We start from the raw sequence: 20,111 nt of genomic DNA, 5'->3' as shown, positions 1-20,111 counted from the left end.
CATTGTGGTAAATACATGTGCAATTTCATTCATGAAAAGCGATAATTTTACGTATTTGTTTCAAACCCGATACCATTCTCGTAGCAAGCTGTTATGTTACTGCCGGTTCTTGCCAACCAGCAGCGGTCTTGTACCACGTGACCATAACAAATGACGACACGCTGGCGTCTCCCATACGCAGTGTAGAATACTGACAAATATTCTTAGTTTTGACACTTCAGTTTACCCGTAGATCTGCACATGCGCACTCTGTGTTATCTTGCGCTATGTACCTGCTGTGTCTCCTCCTGCCTGGCGGTTCAGTAAATAACTCTTGCTGATGAACCCGGTCGTCTTTATTATCACAACATTCAACATGGTGTCAGAAGTCTCGGACTTATTTTTCACAATCTACAGCGTGTTGTATGTTTTTTTTTTACGAGCAGGACCATTGTGCTACCTCGCTGATTTTTGCAAGATGGCGGACGGCTTCAGACGACCCAACCCGCTGGTGTTTGATGGCAACATCGCAGAAAACTGGCGCATATTTGAGCAGGAATACGACATTTTTATCGCCGCAGCGCACTCGAATAAGCCAGCGCGGACTTGAGCCTACATTCTCCTGAACCTGGCCGGTCCCGAAGCAATCGAGCGCGAGAGATCTTTTGTTTACGCAGCGGAGGTGCGTGAACCCGGTGAAAATGGACATGTTCGCACACCGGCAGAGTCCAAGGAGGACCCGGAGTGCCTCAAGAGAAAGTTTAGGGAGATGTGCAACCCTCAAACAAACATAACGATGGAGAGACACAAATTCAACACACGTAACCAAAAGGCTGGTGAGACCATTGAATCCTATGTGAGCGATCTGAGAATCAAAGCTAAGAGCTGCAACTCTGGCGAGCTGTGTGAAGAACTTATTAGAGACAGGCTGGTCTGTGGCATAAATAACAACCACCTCAGAAAAATTCTATTACGTGACAGTGATCTGACTTTAGCTAGGGCCATTTCAGTTTGTCAGATTCATGAAATGACAGAAGAGCACAACAAAACGCTCATGTCCCCACATAGCTCTGTTACAAATGTGGATGCTGTTCAGACCAAACATGTGAAAAGACGAGACTACGACAAGGCCAAGTTTAACAGTAAACAAACCTCATCACAGCTCATTACTGACCGTAATAATTGTGGTGGTTGTCACGTGACAAAGAGAAACAAATGTCCAGCTTTTGGCCAACAATGTAATTCATGTAAGAAAATGAACCCCTTCAAAAAGTGCTGCAAATCCAAACCTCCGTTTGACAGGCAAAGACAGACAGTCAGTTCACCAGGTGGAAATGGACAACACAGAAGACAGTGAAACCTACTATGTAAATAGCATAACCCTGGACGAGACAGTGGATACAGTTTGTGCTCAGTCACAGGAAAGAGAAGAGGCTTTCACTACTGTACAGATTAATGACAATGCAGTTGAGATGAAAGTGGACACTGGAGCTAAATGCAATGTCCTCTCAGAAGAAATGTTTGAGAAAGTGAAAACAGTTGAACAAATAAAGCCTTGCACTAAACCTACCAACCTTGTTGCTTACGGCAGTAGTAAGATAAAGACTCTAGGATTTGTTGACTTGTGCTGCCACCTAGGGGCCAAACAGTACACACTACCATTTTTCATTATCAAGGACAATGTTTTGCCACTGCTTGGACTCAGTGCATCATTACAGATGGGACTTGTATCTCTCAGTAAAAAGTCCATCAGGTGAACGTCACCACAGTTCAAGATTTGACTCAGCAAATCAAAAGTGAATATAGTGAGCTTTTCACTGACGAGCTGGGAAAACTGCCAGTCACATATTCAATGACACTTGACCCGGAAGTGAGACCTGTGGTTCGTCCTGCACACCGCATTCCTGTTGCAATGAAAGACCAAGTCAAGGCTGAACTGGACAGGATGCAAGAGTTAGGTGTCATCACACCAGTCTCACAGCCCACTGACTGGGTATCATCCATGGTCACTACAAATAAAAAGGACAAAAAGGAAATCAGGATCTGCATCAATCCCAAGGACTTAAATACAGCTGTGAAAAGACCACATCACCCAATGCGCACAGTGGATGAGGTCGCATCGCAAATGTTTAATGCTACAGTTTTCTCAGTCCTGGATGCAAAGAACTCATTCTGGCAGATTTTGCTAGACCACAAATCTTCAATGTTAACCACTTTCAGCACCTGTTTTGGTCGTTACAGGTTCCTGCGGATGCCGTTCGGAATCAGCTCTGCTAGCGAGGTGTTCCAGCGCTCCATGGAGCAGATCTTTGCTGGTTACCCCTGCGCAGTCATTGTGGATGACATACTCATCGGAGGCAAGGACATTGAGGAACACGACGCAAATCTGAGAAAGGTGCTAAATAGAGCCAAAGAAGTTAAGTTGAGACTCAACCCCTCAAATGCAAATTTAGGCTTCACCAGGTCAGTTACGTCGGTCATGTTTTTACTGCTCACGGTTTAAAAGCAGACCCCTCTAAAACCAAAGCAATCAGCGACATGCCTGTGCCAACTGACGTTTCAGCCCTGCAAAGATTTCTTGGAATTGTCAACTACCTCGGGAAATTTATCCCCAACTTCAGTTCTCTGCTCCACTCCGACAACTTACACACAAGGACACGGAGTGGTCATGGCATGAACAGCAGCAACATGCTTTTGACACTTTAAAGGAGCACATGTCGAACCCCCCATTGCTGTCATACTATGATGTCAACAAACCCGTCACCCTTACATGTGACGCCTCTCAATATGGACTTGGTGCTGCATGCTTGCAGGAAGGCAAACCTGTAGCCTATGCCTCACGCACCCTCACGGACACAGAGACACGGTATGCCCAAATAGAAAAAGAGCTACTAGCTGTTGTGTTTGCGTGCTCAAAGTTTCACGACTACATCTATGGCAAACCAATCACTGTTGAGACTGACCACCAACCTCTCTTGACGATTATCAAAAAGCCAATCCATGCTGCACCTGCCAGACTACAGCACATGATGTTAAGGCTTCAAAAGTACAGCATTACCCTTGTGTACAAAAGTGGAAAACAAATGCATCTGGCTGATACTTTGTCGAGAGCTCCCAGGAGCACACAGACTCAGCTTGCGGATGAAGTGGATGATTTTAATGTAATGTCAATTTGCTATGCGTCATCTGCTCATTTACAGGAACTAAGAGAGCACACTGCCACTGATCCGACTCTCCAAATGCTCAGTCACACAATCAAACATGGCTGGCCAAACAAACTGCACAGTCTTCCTCATGCAATGAATCCTTACTTTCCCTTCAGAGATGAACAGACTATTGAAGATGGCGTTGTCATGAAAGGACAGAAAACAGTGATTCCATTGTCCCTACAAAAGATATACTGCACAGAGGACACCCAGGTGCAGAAGCCACAAAACAGAGAGCGAGAGGCATTGTGTTTTGGCCTACAATGAGGAATGATATCGAAGAAGGAGTACAGGCATGCTCAGTGTGTAACAGCACAAAAACCACACTAACAGAAGGAGCCGCTTCACTTACACCCTGTCCCAGAGCTGCCCTGGTCAACTTTAGCAGCTGACATCTTCGACTGGCGCAACCAGCAGTACCTGGTACTTATGGATTCCTTCTCAGGCTGGTTCAAGATTGACCTGCTACGCAATCTAACATCTGCTACAGTCATTGGTAAACTGAAACGTCACTTCTCTGTCCATGGAGCGCCCCACGCTCTCATAATGAACAACGGACGACAGTTTACAAGCCAACGCTTCAAAGACTTTGCAAAACAATGGGACTTTACTCATGTAGCAAGCAGCCCTGAGTATCCCCAATCAAATGGACTTGCAGAGAGAGCTGTCCGTAGTGCTAAGAACCTCATGGAGAAATCTCACAGAGATAAAACAGATGTCTTTCTCAACCTTCTCAACTTAAGGAATATACCTCGTGACACAAAACTCAGATCTCCAGCACAAAGGCTAATGTCAAGACAGACACGCACTACTCTTCCTGTCTCCAAAGAATTGCTTGAACCCAAATGCTCAAGCTCGAGGACGTGCATGCTCAACTTCTCTCTAAAAGACCTACTATGACAAAACAAGCCAACCTCTTCAACCTCTAACAGAAGGACAAGTAGTCAGGCTTCAAACACCTAAAGGATTTGACCGCACAGGAATTGTGAAAGAAACATGCAAAGAGCCCAGATCTTACCTGGTCCAGTCAGAAGGACAAACATACAGGATAAACAGAAAACACCTCTTACCTGTCGCTGAACCTGTCCCAACACAGTCTAACCCACAGGACTGTTTTCAGGACACTAGTTCTGACCCACTAAGGCATGTGACACTAACCGGACATGGACATGCAGAACAGAACATGGACTCTGAGTGCCCTAGGGCCCGAGTTTCTATTTCTGAGCAAGCTACTAATGTGAAGGACAATCTTTACAGAACCCGTTCAGGTCGTGTCAGTAAACCCAACCCAAAGTACAGAGTTTAGATCTGCTAAGCTAAGCACATTCATCCTGTAATAGCTAATATAGTATGTTGTGGTTATTGTACTGACTAGAAGAAATGTTTGAATATGGTTATGACATCCGGTTATGGTTAGTGCTAACTATTGCCTAATTCAGTATAGTATGAGTTTGCTACTGTACTTTTGTTTATTAAGTGTTTGCCTATTTTTCTACTAAGGGCACTAACTAAGGAAAGGGGATGTAGAATATTGACAAATATTCTTAGTTTTGACACTTCAGTTTACCCGTAGATCTGCACATGCGCACTCGGTGTTATCTTGCGCTATGTACCTGCTGTGTCTCCTCCTGCCTGGCGGTTCAGTAAATAACTCTTGCTGATGAACCCGGTCGTCTTTATTATCACAACACCCAACACGCAGCTCCTTGTTTACTGGCTATCGGCTACTTTTCAGAAACGCTTGCGTCATAGTTTCGTATCTTCATTGACACGCATGCGCCAACGAAGCTAGTGACCCTACTATCCCTGTTGCAGCAAAATCTCCTTCTTCTCAATCACCACCGAGTTGAACAAACAATTATCGAGGACACATTACGGCACTTTATTTACTTCCCAGCTTGGTCTCTGTTTACAACTTTTGCCACAAGTGCGCATGCCCACTGTTTTTTTCTTCTGTTTTCCGCGTGTTTCCGTCATATCGTTACAGCGCCCCTAGAGGTCTGGCATGTGTTTTACAGCGTTTCCATGCGTATCGAGTGCACTCATGTAGACGCACACATTTTCTGAGACACCTTCGTCTTTATGGCGATCGTTTTTGAAACTGTTAAGCGTTTTGTCTTCGTGTGGACGGGGCCTCAGTATGTGCACGTTAAACACCTGAACCTGAACTGGATGATCAGTGAAGCGTTTCCTCCTGGAGAACCTCCAGATATGGTTTGTGGCTCTCTGTCTGTTAACACCTCATGAACCCTTCAACAGCCTGTCCACCATGTCCACACTGATCGTCACTCAACCTGAAAACGGTTTCACACCTGGAGAACCTGCTGAAGGTTCTGGAAGACCCTGAAAAAGAACAGAGAATCTGAACCATGAGGTTTAACCTGCCGCCTGAACCACAGCATGAAGGATTTACTGATGCTTTAACAGTCTAAAGAAAACCTAACTTAAAGAAAACCTTTACAGCCTTTGTTTGGTCAAAGACCTCCATGGAAGAACTGCAGCTATAAACAGCACAAATCTCTTAAATACAGATAAATGTGGAGATAAAAAGCACAGGCAGTCTGTAAAGGATATCTTTTTTAGCTGTGTCTTCTACTCCCATCAGGTCGTCTTTGTCTGCCACCTCCTCATACTGCAGGATGGGGAATCAGGTCACGTTTAGTAGAGAATAATTAGATGAATCAGGTCACATTTATTAGAGATTAATTAGATAAATCAGGACAAAAAAGGAGCCGTGATGAACCCTGAGGTCAGGATGATGCTCTGACCTGAACCTTGAGCAGCCGGCCACTGTACGACTTGAAGTAACTCAAGTAGATCTTGCTCATGGTGTCCACGTACTCGTCTCTGATCTCCTTGGCAACTGTTCTCTCATTGGCCAGAAGGAACTGGTAGAAGAACCTGCAGAGAGATGAACAGAAGGGCACAGATCTTCTAATGTCTATTAACTCTGGTTTAAGAAGCTGAAAGTCGTCCATTTCCCAACAACAACCGCAACATGACAGAAACGTAGAAATAGGATTATTTATGGGAATAAATATGAAGTATAAACCCAGGACCTGCTGTTGGGTTTTAAAGGTATTAAATCTTTAAAAAGTGAAAAATGACATCATTTATCAGAACCACAGACCGAAAAACAGAAAGAACCATCAGATTTGGAACTTTACAGCAGTCCTTTAACAACTGGAAAATTAATTCTGAGTTTCAGATCGTAGCATTTCATCAAAATCACTTTGACTTTATTATTTTACAAATTCACCAAATTTAAAGTAAAATTTGCACCAGATCATGTTAAAAAAAAAACACGCTATGACTGCCTGAACAGTCAGAGAGAAATTCAGGATGTTTAGGTTCAACTGCAGGATTTGTTTAGATGTAGAAAAGAAAATAAAGAACAGAAACTAGTTAAAATTATGAGTAGTGAAAGTAACAGCAGAAGGCTCCTAATGAAATGTTTGAATATTGATTCTAGGATTTTTAAATAATAAATCTTCTATGATTTATGACATTCTAACTGAACAGAAGTTATTTCTATTTCTCTCTACTTCTAGTCCTGTAGCTCATAAACTGTTTATGATTCAGTTAAATCTGAACTCCAAGCAAAGTTTAAACTTTTTCTCCACAATCTTTCCTGAGATTCTCTGGTTCTAGAAGTTAATCTGTTTATTGGTTTATCTCCTTTTACTGTGTTTTAATGTTTTCCATCATGAGATGAAGCCTGGTTTAACTTCTGTACAAATAAATTAAAAAAACAAAAAAAAACAACCAACCTGTACTTGAGCAGAGTGTTCTGAGGGATCTGGTAGTTAGTCATGGGCTTCCTGAAGGAGTAGATCTTCTGCAGAATGAACTCTCTGATCTTTGACACTGCCTGAGGAGGACAAACTTCATTAGTTCTGATGTGGAACCCAACTGATGTCAGACGAACCAGTTAAATGAACGATTTTATTGGTTGTATGTAGATTTTATTTGACACCAGCGCTGTTGAACACGTTCTACAGCAGAAACAGTGAAACCCTCACATCCCTCCAAATACCTACATGTGGACGTACACCTGGAAAATCACCTCTGTGTTTGAGACTCTCTAAAAATACATGGGAGCAACAGGAAGAGAATGAAATATAATAATTAAAAGTCTGTTAGAATAAACTGCTGCTAATTCTGCCACAGGAGAACTCATCCTCTAAGTTTTATGATCAGATGTTCTCCTGGATTTATGTCTTTTTATAGTTTATCATTTTGTCCAGACGGTCCAGACTCATCAGGACCTGGGAGTGAGTGTGGACCTCCAGCTGAGGTTGTGTACAGGAAGGACCTGAGCAGCTCCACTTCCTCAGGAGGCTCAGGTCCTTCAATGTTCTATCAGTCTGTGGAGGAGAGCTCCATCTTCTGGAGCATCAACAGACTGGATAAAGTGATCAGGAAAGCCCAGTCTGGACACGGTCTCACGGGGATTCGTGAAACTGTCACGTCAGTTTTTGTTTCGGTTTCGTGCGCACCAACACGATGTCGTCATGTTTTTCGTGCCGCTCACCACGAGCGAAACCCGCTGTGGTAATCACATCTGAAAGTGGTTTATACCGGCAGATTCATGACGATCTAAGCTGTCCATCGGCGTTTGCGGCCGCTACTGCGGCCGCCGCTTCGGCCGCCGGACATTCTTTAAATTCCTATGCCAATTCGGCGGATTCATGACGATCTAAGCTGTCCATCGGCGTTTGTGGCCGCCGACATCCGGCCGCAACAGCGGCTGGATCACATCTGAAAGTGGTTTATACCGGCGGATTCATGACGATTTAAGCTGTCCATCGGCGTTTGCGGCCGCTGCCGCGGCCGCTGCTGCGGCTGGATGTCTGGCGGCCGCAATGGCGGCCGCGGCGGCGGCCACAAACGCCGATGGACAGCTTAGATCGTCATGAATCCGCCAAATTTGCATAGGAATTTAAAGAATGTCCGGCGGCCGAAGCGGCAGCTGCAAACGCCGATGGACAGCTTAGATCGTCATGAATCCGCCGGTATAAACCACTTTCAGATGTGATTACCACAGCGGGTTTCGCTCGTGGTGAGCGGCACGAAAAACATGACGACATCGTGTTGGTGCGCACGAAACTGAAACAAAAACTGACGTGACAGTTTCACGAATCCCCGTGAGACCGGGCTGGTCTGGTTGGCTGTCAGCTGGTCGCCCTGGAGGGGAAGGTGGTGGAGCAGAGGACCAACCTCTGGGCATCATAGACAACACCTCCCACCACCTCCATAAAACTGTGGACAATCTGAGGAGCAGCTTCGGCAGCAGGCTGATGAACCCGCTGCTCCAAACGTTAGAGGAGGTCATTCCTTCCACAGCAAGAAGATTCTTTACTACATCTGGTAGATGACAGAAGGACTCCATCACTGCTGATTAAACCCCTGGACATCCAAACATCATCCATTACATCTGTAAATGATCTGCACCGACTTACATCACTGCACATTTCTCTATCACTCTTGTATATTTTGTTGATTTTTTTAAATTATATTTTTCAGATGCTTATTTATTTTCATTCTATTTTACTTCATTTCATTTTATCTTATTTTATTCTATTCCATTTAATTTAATTATATTTGATTTTAATTCAATTTAACCTTCACTTATACCCTAATATTCTGTGTCGTCTTGGTGAACATCCAGCTGCTGTAACAGTTTCCCTCTGATGATGAATAAAGTCAGTCTCAGTCCATCTCCTCCTGTCATTTCACACTAAACATAATAAAGTACTGAGAACACCAGCTGTTTGTGTCCATCTCCTCCTCACCTTGACTTTAAGGCGGTCTACGATGTCCTGGATGTCGGAGCAGGCCAGCGTCTCTCTGAAGCTCAGCTCTTTAGCAAAGTTGATCTTGTTGTTGAGCTCGTGGAGCTGCTCCAGGAACTCCTGCTCCGTCACTGGACTGTCCAGGATGGTGCTGCCGTGGAGATAAAGTATGTTAGCAGCCAGAACAGGAAGTACCGACAGGGACCTAAACACAACCTTAACACAACCTAAACACAACTTCAACACAACCTCAACACAATCTGAACATAACCTGAACATAACCTGAACACAACCTAAAAACAACCTGAACAGAACTTAAAACAACCCGAACACAACCTAAAAGCAACCCCACTACAACAACAGTGTCTCCGAACTAGCGTAGCCGCGCTAGACAACCCACGGCAACGAATTTAATTCTCTGCCAGGGTGGGTCTAGTTACCCTCCATAAGGCTCGAGGCTGGATTCTCCTAAAACTGGCCGGACCAATCACCATGAAGTGTAGAGTCAGAAGGCGGGCGTAACTAAGTGACGACAGAGGCGCGACGATTCTGACAGAAACAACCGGAAACAACTAGCCTAGCCATGCTAGACAACCCACGGCAACGAATTTAATTCTCTGCCAGGGTCGACAACAGAAGCGACAACAGTCGTTGAGCTCCATTAGCACCGACTCTGAATAATCTTTCTGTTAACATGTCTGTAATATACTTGAGCTTCACCCATTGACTGTATAAATAAGGCTTCACCGAACTACCGCATCCTCTGATTTCCGGCGCTCTAGGAGCCTATTCGTTGCGCTGATTGGTTGTATACCTACCCAGTTGCTGCAGAGTGATTTGATAGACAACCTTTTAGCCCGCCTCCCTCCCTGTCGAGTGTGCCTAGACCCTTGGGCCTTCAGAAACATGGGTCTAGCTGGCTAGGCTAGCATTTTGCATCTTGATTTTCAAAATCCTTGCCTACACCCCACCACCTCACAGCCATTTCAACCCAGGGGAAACACTGCAGAAGATAAGATCAGCAAACACCTGGTGTTTCCTCCTATCAGATGACTGACTACTACCACTACTACTTACGAGATCATGGCTCCAGGAACCACCAGCTCGTCCACCAGCTGGCTCAGGTGGCTCCTAACGGCCTGTCGGTTCTTCAGACGGACGTTCATGCTGACCGACTGCTGCTGCAGCGTCTGGATCTCACTGGAGATGGACGACAGGTCACTCTGGAAGCCGCTCAGCATTCCTTCCATCCGCTGGAGAGAAACCATCAGGTTATTAAACTATTCTACCAAGAGGACAGAAACCATCAGAGGATTTATCTGACTAAACTATTCTACCAGGAGGACGGAGCTCTTCCTCACTATCGTTCACCTGAGGTCTGCTTGCAGAATAAACTTGACAGTCTGAGTAGAACCAGACACTGAAAACCACAGTGAAGACAGGGAACAGGTTTTACCTTTAGAAGCTGCTCAAACACGATTAGTGCTCTGTCAAAAACTAGACTTTTATTCCTTAATGCAGCTTTCAATACTTTGACTTGTTCCCTGATAATAAAAGTGAATCTGTTCTGAGCTGTGGAGGAAAATAAGCTCCATTCCTCCTCTTTTCTCTTTATACGGAAACAGAAAAACTGCTCAACTTTAAAATTAATTTATAAATAAAATGAGGGTGATAAAGGCCACACTGCTGCTGTGATATATTTCTATTTACAATTTGTAGTTTTAGGATCAAAGTAAACATGCTTATGGAGGTCCAAAGATTCAATGATGGGAGTTAACCTGTTAAACTGAGGTAATTTATATCTCCAGACAACTGATTTACAGAGATTTAGTTCAGTTCGTTTCTTCTCATGCGAGTCCAGATCAGAAAAACTGATTTTAAATTTGCTGCCCCTTCAGTAAAAACCGCATTAGAACCCCAGCAGAGGTAGAGTATCTCTGCTTTTATTCACTTCATGTGTCTGTTTTGTTCTCTTGCTCTGGGTTTATGTATAAATGTAAAGTGAAGTTTAAAATAATTTATATTTGTGTTAAATGCAGATAATTGTGAGTTTTTATTTGGCCAGCAGGTTTGTTCTAGCATGGAATGACAGAAACAAGAACAGAGAGTGAGATGTGTTCAGAGATAACGATGAATTTTAACTATTTAAAGAGATGTTCTTTACGATAAGTCTGATAATGATGATAATGTCTCCTTCTGAAGGCCTCTGGTCTTACCTCCAGGATGGAGTCACAGGCGGTGATCTGGTTGTGCAGCAGAGCGATGTTCTGACTCTCCTTAATGTCTGAAAGACCAACGCTCAGGAAACTGAACACATTGAAGTCCTCACCACAAACATTATTTCAGTTTAACAAAAAAAACTAGAGCTGCAGCATTTAGTCCAGCCTGGAAGGATCTTCTCACACCAGCAGGTAGAGACGCATGTTTGGAGGAACACAACATGACTTCAGCTGGAACTCATCCTTCTATCTTTTTTTCTACTTTGACAGTTTTCTACTGTTGTTGGAGTTCAGAGGGTTTAAAGTTAGCGAGGTTTACAGAAACCAAAAGGTAAAACACCAAACCTCCTGTAAATAAGGTTCTCAGTGTCTGCTGGAGGATACAGTCTTTGATGGACGCCTGTTCAATCCTCTGCAGCTCCGTCTCCACCTGTTTGGAGTACTGACGCAGATCCACACCCTGGAAACACATGGAGGAGAGGCGGCGGTCAGAATACATGCTGGAAACCAGTAGAGACCAGTGGAGACCAGTAGAGACCAGCTGAGCACTGGCTGTATTAAAGGTGAAGGCTGTACTTTTACAGTAGCGGTGAAGGTTGGACACCATGACTTGATCTAGAGTTTTGTTTCATCTTCACGGTTTCCTGCAGTGGAAAAGAAACTGAAGACTTCAAGAGAAAAGATCTGTGAGGACATTTCAGAAAAATTCCTTCAAAAAGCATCAAACACTTTGATGAAAACGCTCTGATGAGGACCAGCCTGGAGAAAGAAGACGATGAATTCCTTCTGCTCCAAAGGAGAACTTCTTTATGGTGAATAGCTTCTCAAATCAACTACTACAGACACAGAACAACTGGGACACAAAACAATCAAAGAGAAATAAAAAAACCCAGAGACTCAAAACAACCACACAGAGACACAACCTGTGGACAAAGACAACCACCACAAAGCAGAAACAATGACCAGAAAGAGACACAAACCATCTCCAAAAAGACACTAAAACATCTCCAAACAGACACTAAACAGTAGCAGTGAGAAAGTATCAGGCCTTCCTGGTGGACCTACCGCAAAGAAACCATCACTGAAGGAGACCAGGGATAAGGAGAGGACTACTGGAACCCAGAAACACCAAGAGTGTAAATGAGACCAGAGGAACCTTTGGTGTGACCAGTCCTGATGTTCCAAACAGTGGTAAACATGTCGGTGTGTCTAAACCTCTGACTGGCAGCATTAACTCATAGAAAGCCACTCTAGCCTCCAGAAGAAATGTGTTCTGATGTTCTCACCGTTCTGAGCGCCTCCTTCACCAGATCATCTTCCAGATTGGCCTGAATATGAACTGCAGGAGAACAGAAGGAAACCAGATTTATTGATAAAGTTGGTCTTTACCAGGCAGCATCTTCCTCTACCACAGAGAAACTCTGAGGAGCTTCATGGTCATTCATGAGGTTTAAACCTCCTGATGAAGCTTTAAAGTCCTGATGTCAAACATATAAACGGTAAATGCTCCCTTACTGTCCACTTCATCCAAGATAAACTCATCAGTGGTGAGGTCCAGTTCTCCCAGGTTCAGGTTGGTGATGTCACCATCAGTCTTCTGGAGAAAACACATCAGATTAAACAGACTGTCTTTAATGGCAGGTCTAGCTTTGATCCTTATCAGATGTTTGGTTGATGAATGTCCCGAATGAGGAGGTAGATAAATCACAAGTTCCAGACAAGGTCTTCATATGCCTTGTTTGTCTGATTAATACAGAGGTGTTGTTTGTTTGTTGTTGTTATTTACATATTCTGATCCATTAGAAAACCTAGACTGTTTACACACACACACACAAATGGAGAGAAGATAAACCTGAAACATTTTGGTGTTTAGTTATTTAATCCTGACATAAACTGGGACTGTGCTGCTGGATGAAGCAGTTTACAGACATCTTTAATCTGGATCATTATTACGTACCAACGCACATAATTCTATACCTGCAGTAACAACAAAACTGTGTCTTTATGAAGCTTCAGCGCTTCTTCTAATAGACTGATTGATTTATTTATTTAAAAGGATCCCCATTAGCTGATGAGGACACCAGCTGGTCTTCCTGGGGTCAAGAAAACAACCTTACATCCAAAAGATCTAACCAACTGATTGTGACCCTAAATGTTTGCAGTTTATGGATTAATCATTTAGGATGATTATTAACAAAACCACAGTACTGTTCCCATGTTTAAACTATCTTTTTTTGGTATCTATAATGTCCTTATTTCTGAATATTTTATTTGGTATAATCTTTAAAATATCAGAAGTATGTTATTGATCCTTGGGGGAAATAGTTGATATTACAGTAAGTCAAACTGAAATAAAGTCGTTTTGATGCATTAATAAGATTTCAATCACAATCCAGGAGCTGCAGCCACTTTTAGCAGACAGAAAACTGCATTACATGAAATAAACTGGTTCATTAAAGGTTTTCTAAACAGCTGAATTAATTGATTGCCCGGGTAAATGATGCAGACACATGAGGGTAACTGGTCACTGGGAGGCAATAAGTTCTTGTAAAAACACCTGAACCAAACACTAACTGGTGTGAAGGATTTTAAATGAATGTCTGTAAGGATTAATAAACACATCTCATTTCAGCTGATTATTAGTTTCATCTTTAATTAGTTTCTCTTTGTCTCATTCGGGAGCTTTTTACTGACTGGATGCTAACAGCTACATTAGCCAGAAATAACATCCCCACACCTTATAAAATATACATTCTGATTAGATTACCACCGTTTATTTTATCCATACAGCTGGACATAGTCAGCTAAATGACATTCACTGATATAATTAATAAGTGTTGGTTTCCATGAAGCTAACCGGAACCACAGACAGCTCTAAGGTTCCACCATTTACAACAACAGAAGTAAAATAAAGCATCACCTCGTCTTGCAAATACGCCATGGCTATTTCTGTGGGATTTCCAGCCGTGTTCACACCTGGACCAGGTGTGTTTACATCAGAACCGATTCCAACAGCTGCTGCTCCGTCCGCCATTGCGGCGAATTGACGTTCAGGTTTAAAAAAACTACAAATATATAGTTCCGCCTCGTAGATACTGATACCGAAAACAGGGTTTCTTATAGAAACCTAATAAAATCTTTATACGAATATACATATAATGTCTGACAAATATACTTATAAATCCAAAAACAACTTGAATTCATATTCATTTCGTGAATCTACGTTATCGCATTAGCTTGTTTTAAGGGACATATTCAAAGTGACGGACCAGCTTCCGGTTATAGGTTCAAAGTCTCGCGAGTTCTTTCGGGCTTCCTCTTCGCACGGAACCTACTTCCAAGATGGTGAGTGTATTTTCTACCGGCCTGGAAAGTTTTAAAATCTACCTTCATCCACAAGTTAATCTCACTGGTTTGTCACATGCAGACGGTAGATAAATATTATAAAGCTTCTGTTAGCGGACTGATGTTGAATTATTGGTGTCCTGATGGCAGAAATTAATATATTAACGCAAAATGCTGCCGCCGTTTAGCTGATTGTCGCTAGTTAGCTCCAATAGCTCAGATAATAGTTTATTTTATTAAGGCACGGCTAATGTTTTTTTTTTTAATTTACCCTGTTTGTTACAAAGCTGTTACTGTGAATATACTGCTGTTGTCGTGTTAATGGTCCAAACCTGCAAAGAACTCTTAAATTTAAGGTTTAGTCCATGGACGCTAACTCGCTTTAGCTTCTCCAGGTAGAGACGGTGCATGCTGGAGTCAGTAACCGGGCTGGGAGATACACATTTAGACTATTCTATATTAATAACCGGGTTAAGAGTTAGAAATTTAGACTACTCTATACTACTAGCCGGGCTGATGGATAGACTGCTGGAGGCACTAACCAGGCTGAGAGACCTCTAGGCGGTACTCTGGTGTAATAACTCGGTGGTTGGATCCGTTAAGGTGTTTCTGAGTTAGGGTGTTTTGCAGTAAAGTTGGTTTCATTTCTCTTGGTTATTTTGGCGAAACTTTAACGTCGGTGTAGGAGCGGGAACCGGTCATCTAACCATAATGTATTCTCTGTCATATAACTGCTAAATGGAGCTAAAAACACTGTAAACCTCTGGTGTGTTTGTTCTGTTTCAGCTGCTAATCAGATACTGAGCTTTCTGCTGGTGAGAATACCTGCTGGGTATACTCACTGTTTAGGAGAATATATTATTTCTATGCTGCTTATGAGTCAATTTCCATGTTTTTTTTTTTTATATTGTCTTATGGCTGAAACCGGGACCAGGGTCCAATTTCGTATTGTTTCATGTGCAAATGTGGAATGATATGACAATAAAGAACCTTTGCCCTAATGAGTTAATCATTCATGGCAACAGGAACTTCTGATTTCAGCTGAAAATTATTGACGGGGGGGCAGAGCCCCCCTGAAGCTGAGAGATTTATAGTAAAATAGAAGTCATTTAGACTTTTAAAAATGATCAAAAACATAATACCAGACTTAAATAAGTCAGCAAATTTAAACTCAAGTGAATAGTTGTGAAATATGCAAAAATATGCGCGATTCACCTGCCGTCTGGCCGCGGAGGGATGTGTCCTCTAATCAGACACTGGGACTGTTGCAGTGAACTGACTTGTATAAGTGTACATAGTAGTATAGAACTCTTTTAGATTTGTGAAATATTTTGAACTGAAGATAGAAAAGATTGAAGAACATGTAAGTGAACTTTTTGTCAAGTCAATAATTTTCAGCTGAAATCAGAATTTCCTGTTGCCATGCATGAGCAGTCCCAGTGTCTGATTAGAGGGCACATCCCTCTGCGGCCAGTCGGCAGATGAATCGCGCATATTTTTGCATATTTCACAACTATTCGCTTGAGTTTTGTTAACATCGGCGACAATAAAGTACCTAACCCCCTCTAAAATTTTCTCAACGGATTTAGACGATTCACAGAAATGTTCAAATTTGAAATTAAATCGGCGGAAATCCGCGGAAAATCGCCAGCCATGGTTAATGCTAATGAAGCTGCTTTAGCTTCAATATCTCAGACTCCGCTGTTGAAGTTTGACTGAAAATGTGTCCTTGTTTACATTTCTGTTCACATAACTCTTTCTAGGGCTGAACTGTTTATTAAAAAGCCTTTCAAAGAACTGCAGTATCTCAGTCAGTGTTTTATTTTGAAGGCTGTGTGGTCAGCAGTGGACGGAAATGAAACACTTTCTACTAAGATCCTGACTCTGTCCAAACCAGCCCAACATGATGTTTTATTTATATTTTACATTTATCATGTAGAGATGCTCTGAAACTCACCCCGGTGTGTTTTTTTGGTTTCAGTCTCTGGTCATCCCTGAGAAGTTCCAGCACATTCTTCGTGTTCTGAACACGAACATCGATGGTAGGAGGAAGATCGCCTTCGCCATCACTGCCATCAAGGTGGGCTTGTCTCTGATGTTGTCTCGTTGTCAGTATAGAAATGTACAGAGTAGAATGATGGTTTCTAACATCTGTGTTGATCTCAGGGTGTTGGCAGACGTTACGCCCACGTCGTCCTGAGGAAAGCCGACATCGACCTCAACAAGAGAGCTGGAGAGCTGACTGAGGAGGAGGTGAGGAGTTAGAACCAGACAGGAACCTGAAGGGTAGAGGTCTACAGACTGATGTCTGAAGATATTCAGTCGCAGAAACTATTATGATTACATCTGTTTGTTGACTTGTTTTCCTGCAGGTCCATACGTTCTGTATTTGCCTTGATTTTCATGGTCCGTTAAATAAGGATGCTGAAGAGCAGGAAACTGTTTATGATGTCTGTAGAAAGCAGCAGATGTTTGCTCAGTCTCCACCTCCTGACATTAGAATTAAGAGTCTATGTTAGTTCCCACGTTTCCATTTGGATCTATTTATTCTCTGTGGATTAAATGTTCATTATTTAATTAATGTTTGTTCTTCAGGTTGATGGTGGTGACCATCTTAGGTTTTGTTTCTTCTTCAGGTTGAGAGGGTGGTGACCATAATGCAGAATCCTCGCCAGTACAAAATCCCAGACTGGTTCCTCAACAGGCAGAAGGACGTGAAGGACGGCAAATACAGTCAGGTAGGAGACCTCCAGCTGCTGTCTGATCACACTAATCCCTCACTGAGGCAGTTTAAACATCTACAGACCATAATGATTGACTAGTTTGAAGTGAAGCTCTGAAGTTGCTCTCGGTGGTATGAAACGAGGAACCTCTGGTGACCGTCGTTCTGGTTTCAGGTCCTTGCCAATGGTCTGGATAACAAGCTGAGAGAAGATCTGGAGAGGCTGAAGAAGATCAGGGCTCACCGTGGTCTCAGGCACTTCTGGGGGTAAGATCTGATGTGGTCCACCATGAAGCTTCTGTTTCCATAGGAGGTCTTATCTGGTCCTCGGTTTGTTGAGTCCAGCATGAAGCCTCTGCTTCCAGATGTCCTCCTGGTGATCTGAGGCTTCAGTCTCTCTGAGCTGCTGGTTTATTTCAGGTTTAATGAGAGTAGAGACCACTTTGTCCCAGTTTGAGGCTGAACATCTGGAGCAGAGACGAGCTGCTGAGCTCAGAATGAGTTGGAATAGGAATCATCTGCTCTAAATACAGCTTCAGGCCTCTGTCCAGATTAAAACCGTTTTACCACCTGGAAAGTAGAGATTTAAAACTTCAAGTTAAGATGGAACGTGATTCATCCCAAAGGAAGATGTTTGCCCAAATATTACTGAGAAAAATGACAGAATAAATGACGTTACAGAGAAGCTAGGTACGACCTACTGGAGACTAGACTAGTAAAGTAAGAAGTAATACTGTCTGTAACATTACTGGAACATGAATTACGCATATGTTCTTTTCTCAGAATAATCCAGAAAATAGTGCTGTTTTACAGTTTTTCTAGTTTTCTAACAAACTATCTGGTTTAACCCTTTACGCTTCAGTGCGTCATAGGTGTCCCGCCGGCGGTACACCTACTAATTTGCATAGGAATTTCAAGAATGTCCGACGGCTGCAAACACGATTATACAAACACTATACGCCGATGGAAAGCTTAGATTCTCATGAATCCGCCGGTATAAACCACTTTCAGATGTGATTACCACAGCGGGTGAGAAAAACACATTTGTCCGACAAAAACAAATATTCATCCATCCGTTCTCTATACACGGCTTCAACGCACACAGCACGACTCACATTTCCGGGTTTATTATTACACATAAAAAAAAAGATTCCACAAAAAACGGCCATAATCCAACCTTTTACATCCAGACGACACAAGCCAGTAAACTATTTTGTCCAAAACATGTCCTGAAGTCGGTATAAAATCCACGAATCGGTCGTTTTCAAGGAAATGCACCTCGCCATGTGCGTCCAATATTCCCTGTATTTTTCGTAATTTTTTTTATTTAAAAATAGAATATTAGCGATTTTTTTGTACTGAAAACGGCTGGAATTGACTGAAGCTTATAGGGTTAAACTGTTGTCCTTCCTGGCAGTAATGAGCTGAATCGTCAGAACCAGGACTAGTTTGGTAACCTTGCCAGCAAGTTGATTTCTCGCAATATTTGTGAGTTCACAAATCTCTCAAGAAACCATCTTGCTCCGCTCCCGCATTCACTGTTCGTACAGAACCAAGTTGGTTCGGGCCAATCACGCAGCAGTATTAGTGTGTGGGGCGGGATATCCGAGTGTGAAGACGACACCAAGCGTCAGTAGATCAAAACAAACACGGCAACGGAGGACAACGATCGTGTAGATGCTGCTATTAAGTCAGTTTTAGCTGAATCTCCTCTCGCTTCTTTGAAGGAAGAACAACGAGAGGCGCTTTGTGCATTTCTGGACGGTAAAGATGTTTGTGCTTTTTTACCTACGGGTTTTGGTCAGAGTTTAATCTACCAATTGGCTCCGCTCGTTGTGAAGATCCCGCGATTGGCTAAAAACAAACCTGTCAGAGGCGGGACATACTGTTGCATTGTCCAATCCGTGCCTCTTTCCTCCGAACGGATTTACATGGAGCGGTCCCAGATTGATATTGTGGAGTACTATCAAGTACTACACAATTATTAATCTGGATATTGCCAGGTTACTAGTTTGGCTGAAGATGGAGGAAGTCGCATGTTTTAAAGTCCTTGAGCTGAAGCCTGCTGTAGACGTTTCTGCTCAGATTTCAACTTTATCCTCTGACTGTCAGCTCATAGAACACAGCAGGAGTCTGGATCTGCCTGATGTAAATATGCTGACATTATTTCTGCTACCTCAGTGCTTTGGTTGTGATTTTTATGTGATTTCAGTCTGTTCTGGTCTTAATTCTGGTCCTGTTTCCTCCCTACAGTCTGCGTGTTCGCGGTCAGCACACAAAGACCACCGGCCGTCGTGGTCGCACCGTCGGCGTGTCCAAGAAGAAGTAAACTCTGCTTCCTGCTTTGTTTCAATAAAACCACAGTTCCCAAAAACCTGTGTCCTGCTTCTCATCAAAACACTGGAGGGTGATTTAAGTTCAGGCTTTAAACTTTCTGCTTCTCATCAAGACACTGATGATCTGAATTCAGGAAGGCTCAGCTGTTGGTTTTTAAAGTTTATCTACTCTGAAACAGGAACTAAATCCTCTGGTAAAGTTCAGCTAAAGATCTGTCCTCACATCAGGTTTCTATTGAAGCACCAAACTCCATAACCTCCAAACAAACCCACCATGGAGACGCTGCCTGATCTGGAGTTTGTCAGAAGGACAGTTTTAGACAAACAGCTGAACTTCAGTGTTTCTCTGCAGTGTAGTAGTAAAATCTAACATGTAGGGGTGTAACTGTTAGGACACAACAAGCTTTATGTTTTAGAAAAAATCTTGAGCATCATCAAAGATTCCAATTATTTTCTGTTTGAAACTCTTTTTCTTCACTGCAGATATTTTTTTGTCTCCTTGGTCACAA

The 20,111-nt window shown here is 42.8% G+C and overlaps 3 protein-coding genes across 5 annotated transcripts in view; 2 read left to right on the top strand and 1 right to left on the bottom strand.

Moving 5' to 3' along the window:
• The window catches only part of LOC110961775 (VPS52 subunit of GARP complex), a 32,887-nt gene extending 18,626 nt beyond the window's left edge, over positions 1 to 14,261 (bottom strand). Inside the window, exons 1-11 of one of the 3 annotated variants that reach the window (XM_051955842.1) lie at positions 14,120 to 14,201; positions 12,715 to 12,793; positions 12,486 to 12,538; positions 12,265 to 12,311; positions 11,584 to 11,659; positions 11,197 to 11,264; positions 10,058 to 10,233; positions 8,981 to 9,131; positions 6,956 to 7,056; positions 5,954 to 6,086; positions 5,760 to 5,817 (exon numbers count right to left, since the gene is read on the bottom strand). In XM_051955842.1, coding sequence (XP_051811802.1) covers positions 5,760 to 5,817; positions 5,954 to 6,086; positions 6,956 to 7,056; positions 8,981 to 9,131; positions 10,058 to 10,230 — 616 coding nt within the window. In that variant the 5' untranslated portion in view covers positions 10,231 to 10,233; positions 11,197 to 11,264; positions 11,584 to 11,659; ... (2 more) ...; positions 12,715 to 12,793; positions 14,120 to 14,201. Of the gene's footprint in view, positions 1 to 5,759; positions 5,818 to 5,953; positions 6,087 to 6,955; positions 7,057 to 8,980; positions 9,132 to 10,057; positions 10,234 to 11,196; positions 11,265 to 11,583; positions 11,660 to 12,264; positions 12,312 to 12,485; positions 12,539 to 12,714; positions 12,797 to 14,119 lie in introns of all 3 variants that reach the window. The other 2 variants (XM_051955840.1, XM_051955841.1) reach the window with 2 other exon arrangements.
• Positions 14,262 to 14,461: 200 nt separating this feature from the next.
• On the top strand, positions 14,462 to 19,640 carry LOC110961774 (40S ribosomal protein S18). The gene is made up of 6 exons (XM_022209501.2): positions 14,462 to 14,544; positions 16,526 to 16,624; positions 16,711 to 16,797; positions 17,181 to 17,282; positions 17,442 to 17,533; positions 19,520 to 19,640. The coding sequence occupies exons 1-6, from the start codon at positions 14,542 to 14,544 to the stop codon at positions 19,593 to 19,595; spliced, it is 459 nt and encodes a 152-aa protein (XP_022065193.1). The 5' UTR covers positions 14,462 to 14,541; the 3' UTR covers positions 19,596 to 19,640.
• Positions 14,462 to 20,111, top strand: part of LOC127530216 (40S ribosomal protein S18) — a 134,645-nt gene continuing 128,995 nt past the window's right edge. The window contains exon 1 of the mRNA XM_051955853.1: positions 14,462 to 14,544. Coding sequence (XP_051811813.1) covers positions 14,542 to 14,544 — 3 coding nt within the window. The 5' untranslated portion in view covers positions 14,462 to 14,541. The remainder of the gene's footprint in view (positions 14,545 to 20,111) is intronic.

The sequence above is a fragment of the Acanthochromis polyacanthus genome, chromosome 11 (assembly GCF_021347895.1).
Source record: "Acanthochromis polyacanthus isolate Apoly-LR-REF ecotype Palm Island chromosome 11, KAUST_Apoly_ChrSc, whole genome shotgun sequence".
Lineage (NCBI taxonomy): Eukaryota > Metazoa > Chordata > Actinopteri > Pomacentridae > Acanthochromis > Acanthochromis polyacanthus.
The sequence above is the reverse complement of the archived record's forward strand: the minus strand, read 5'-3'. Positions and strand labels throughout refer to the sequence as shown.

Bases quoted from the DNA above. Each gene is read 5' to 3' on its own strand.
- LOC110961774 (XM_022209501.2), top strand. The intron at 16,798-17,180 runs GTGAGGAGTTAG...TTTCTTCTTCAG, and splicing joins GAGAGCTGACTGAGGAGGAG to GTTGAGAGGGTGGTGACCAT. The intron at 17,534-19,519 runs GTAAGATCTGAT...TCCTCCCTACAG, and splicing joins GGTCTCAGGCACTTCTGGGG to TCTGCGTGTTCGCGGTCAGC.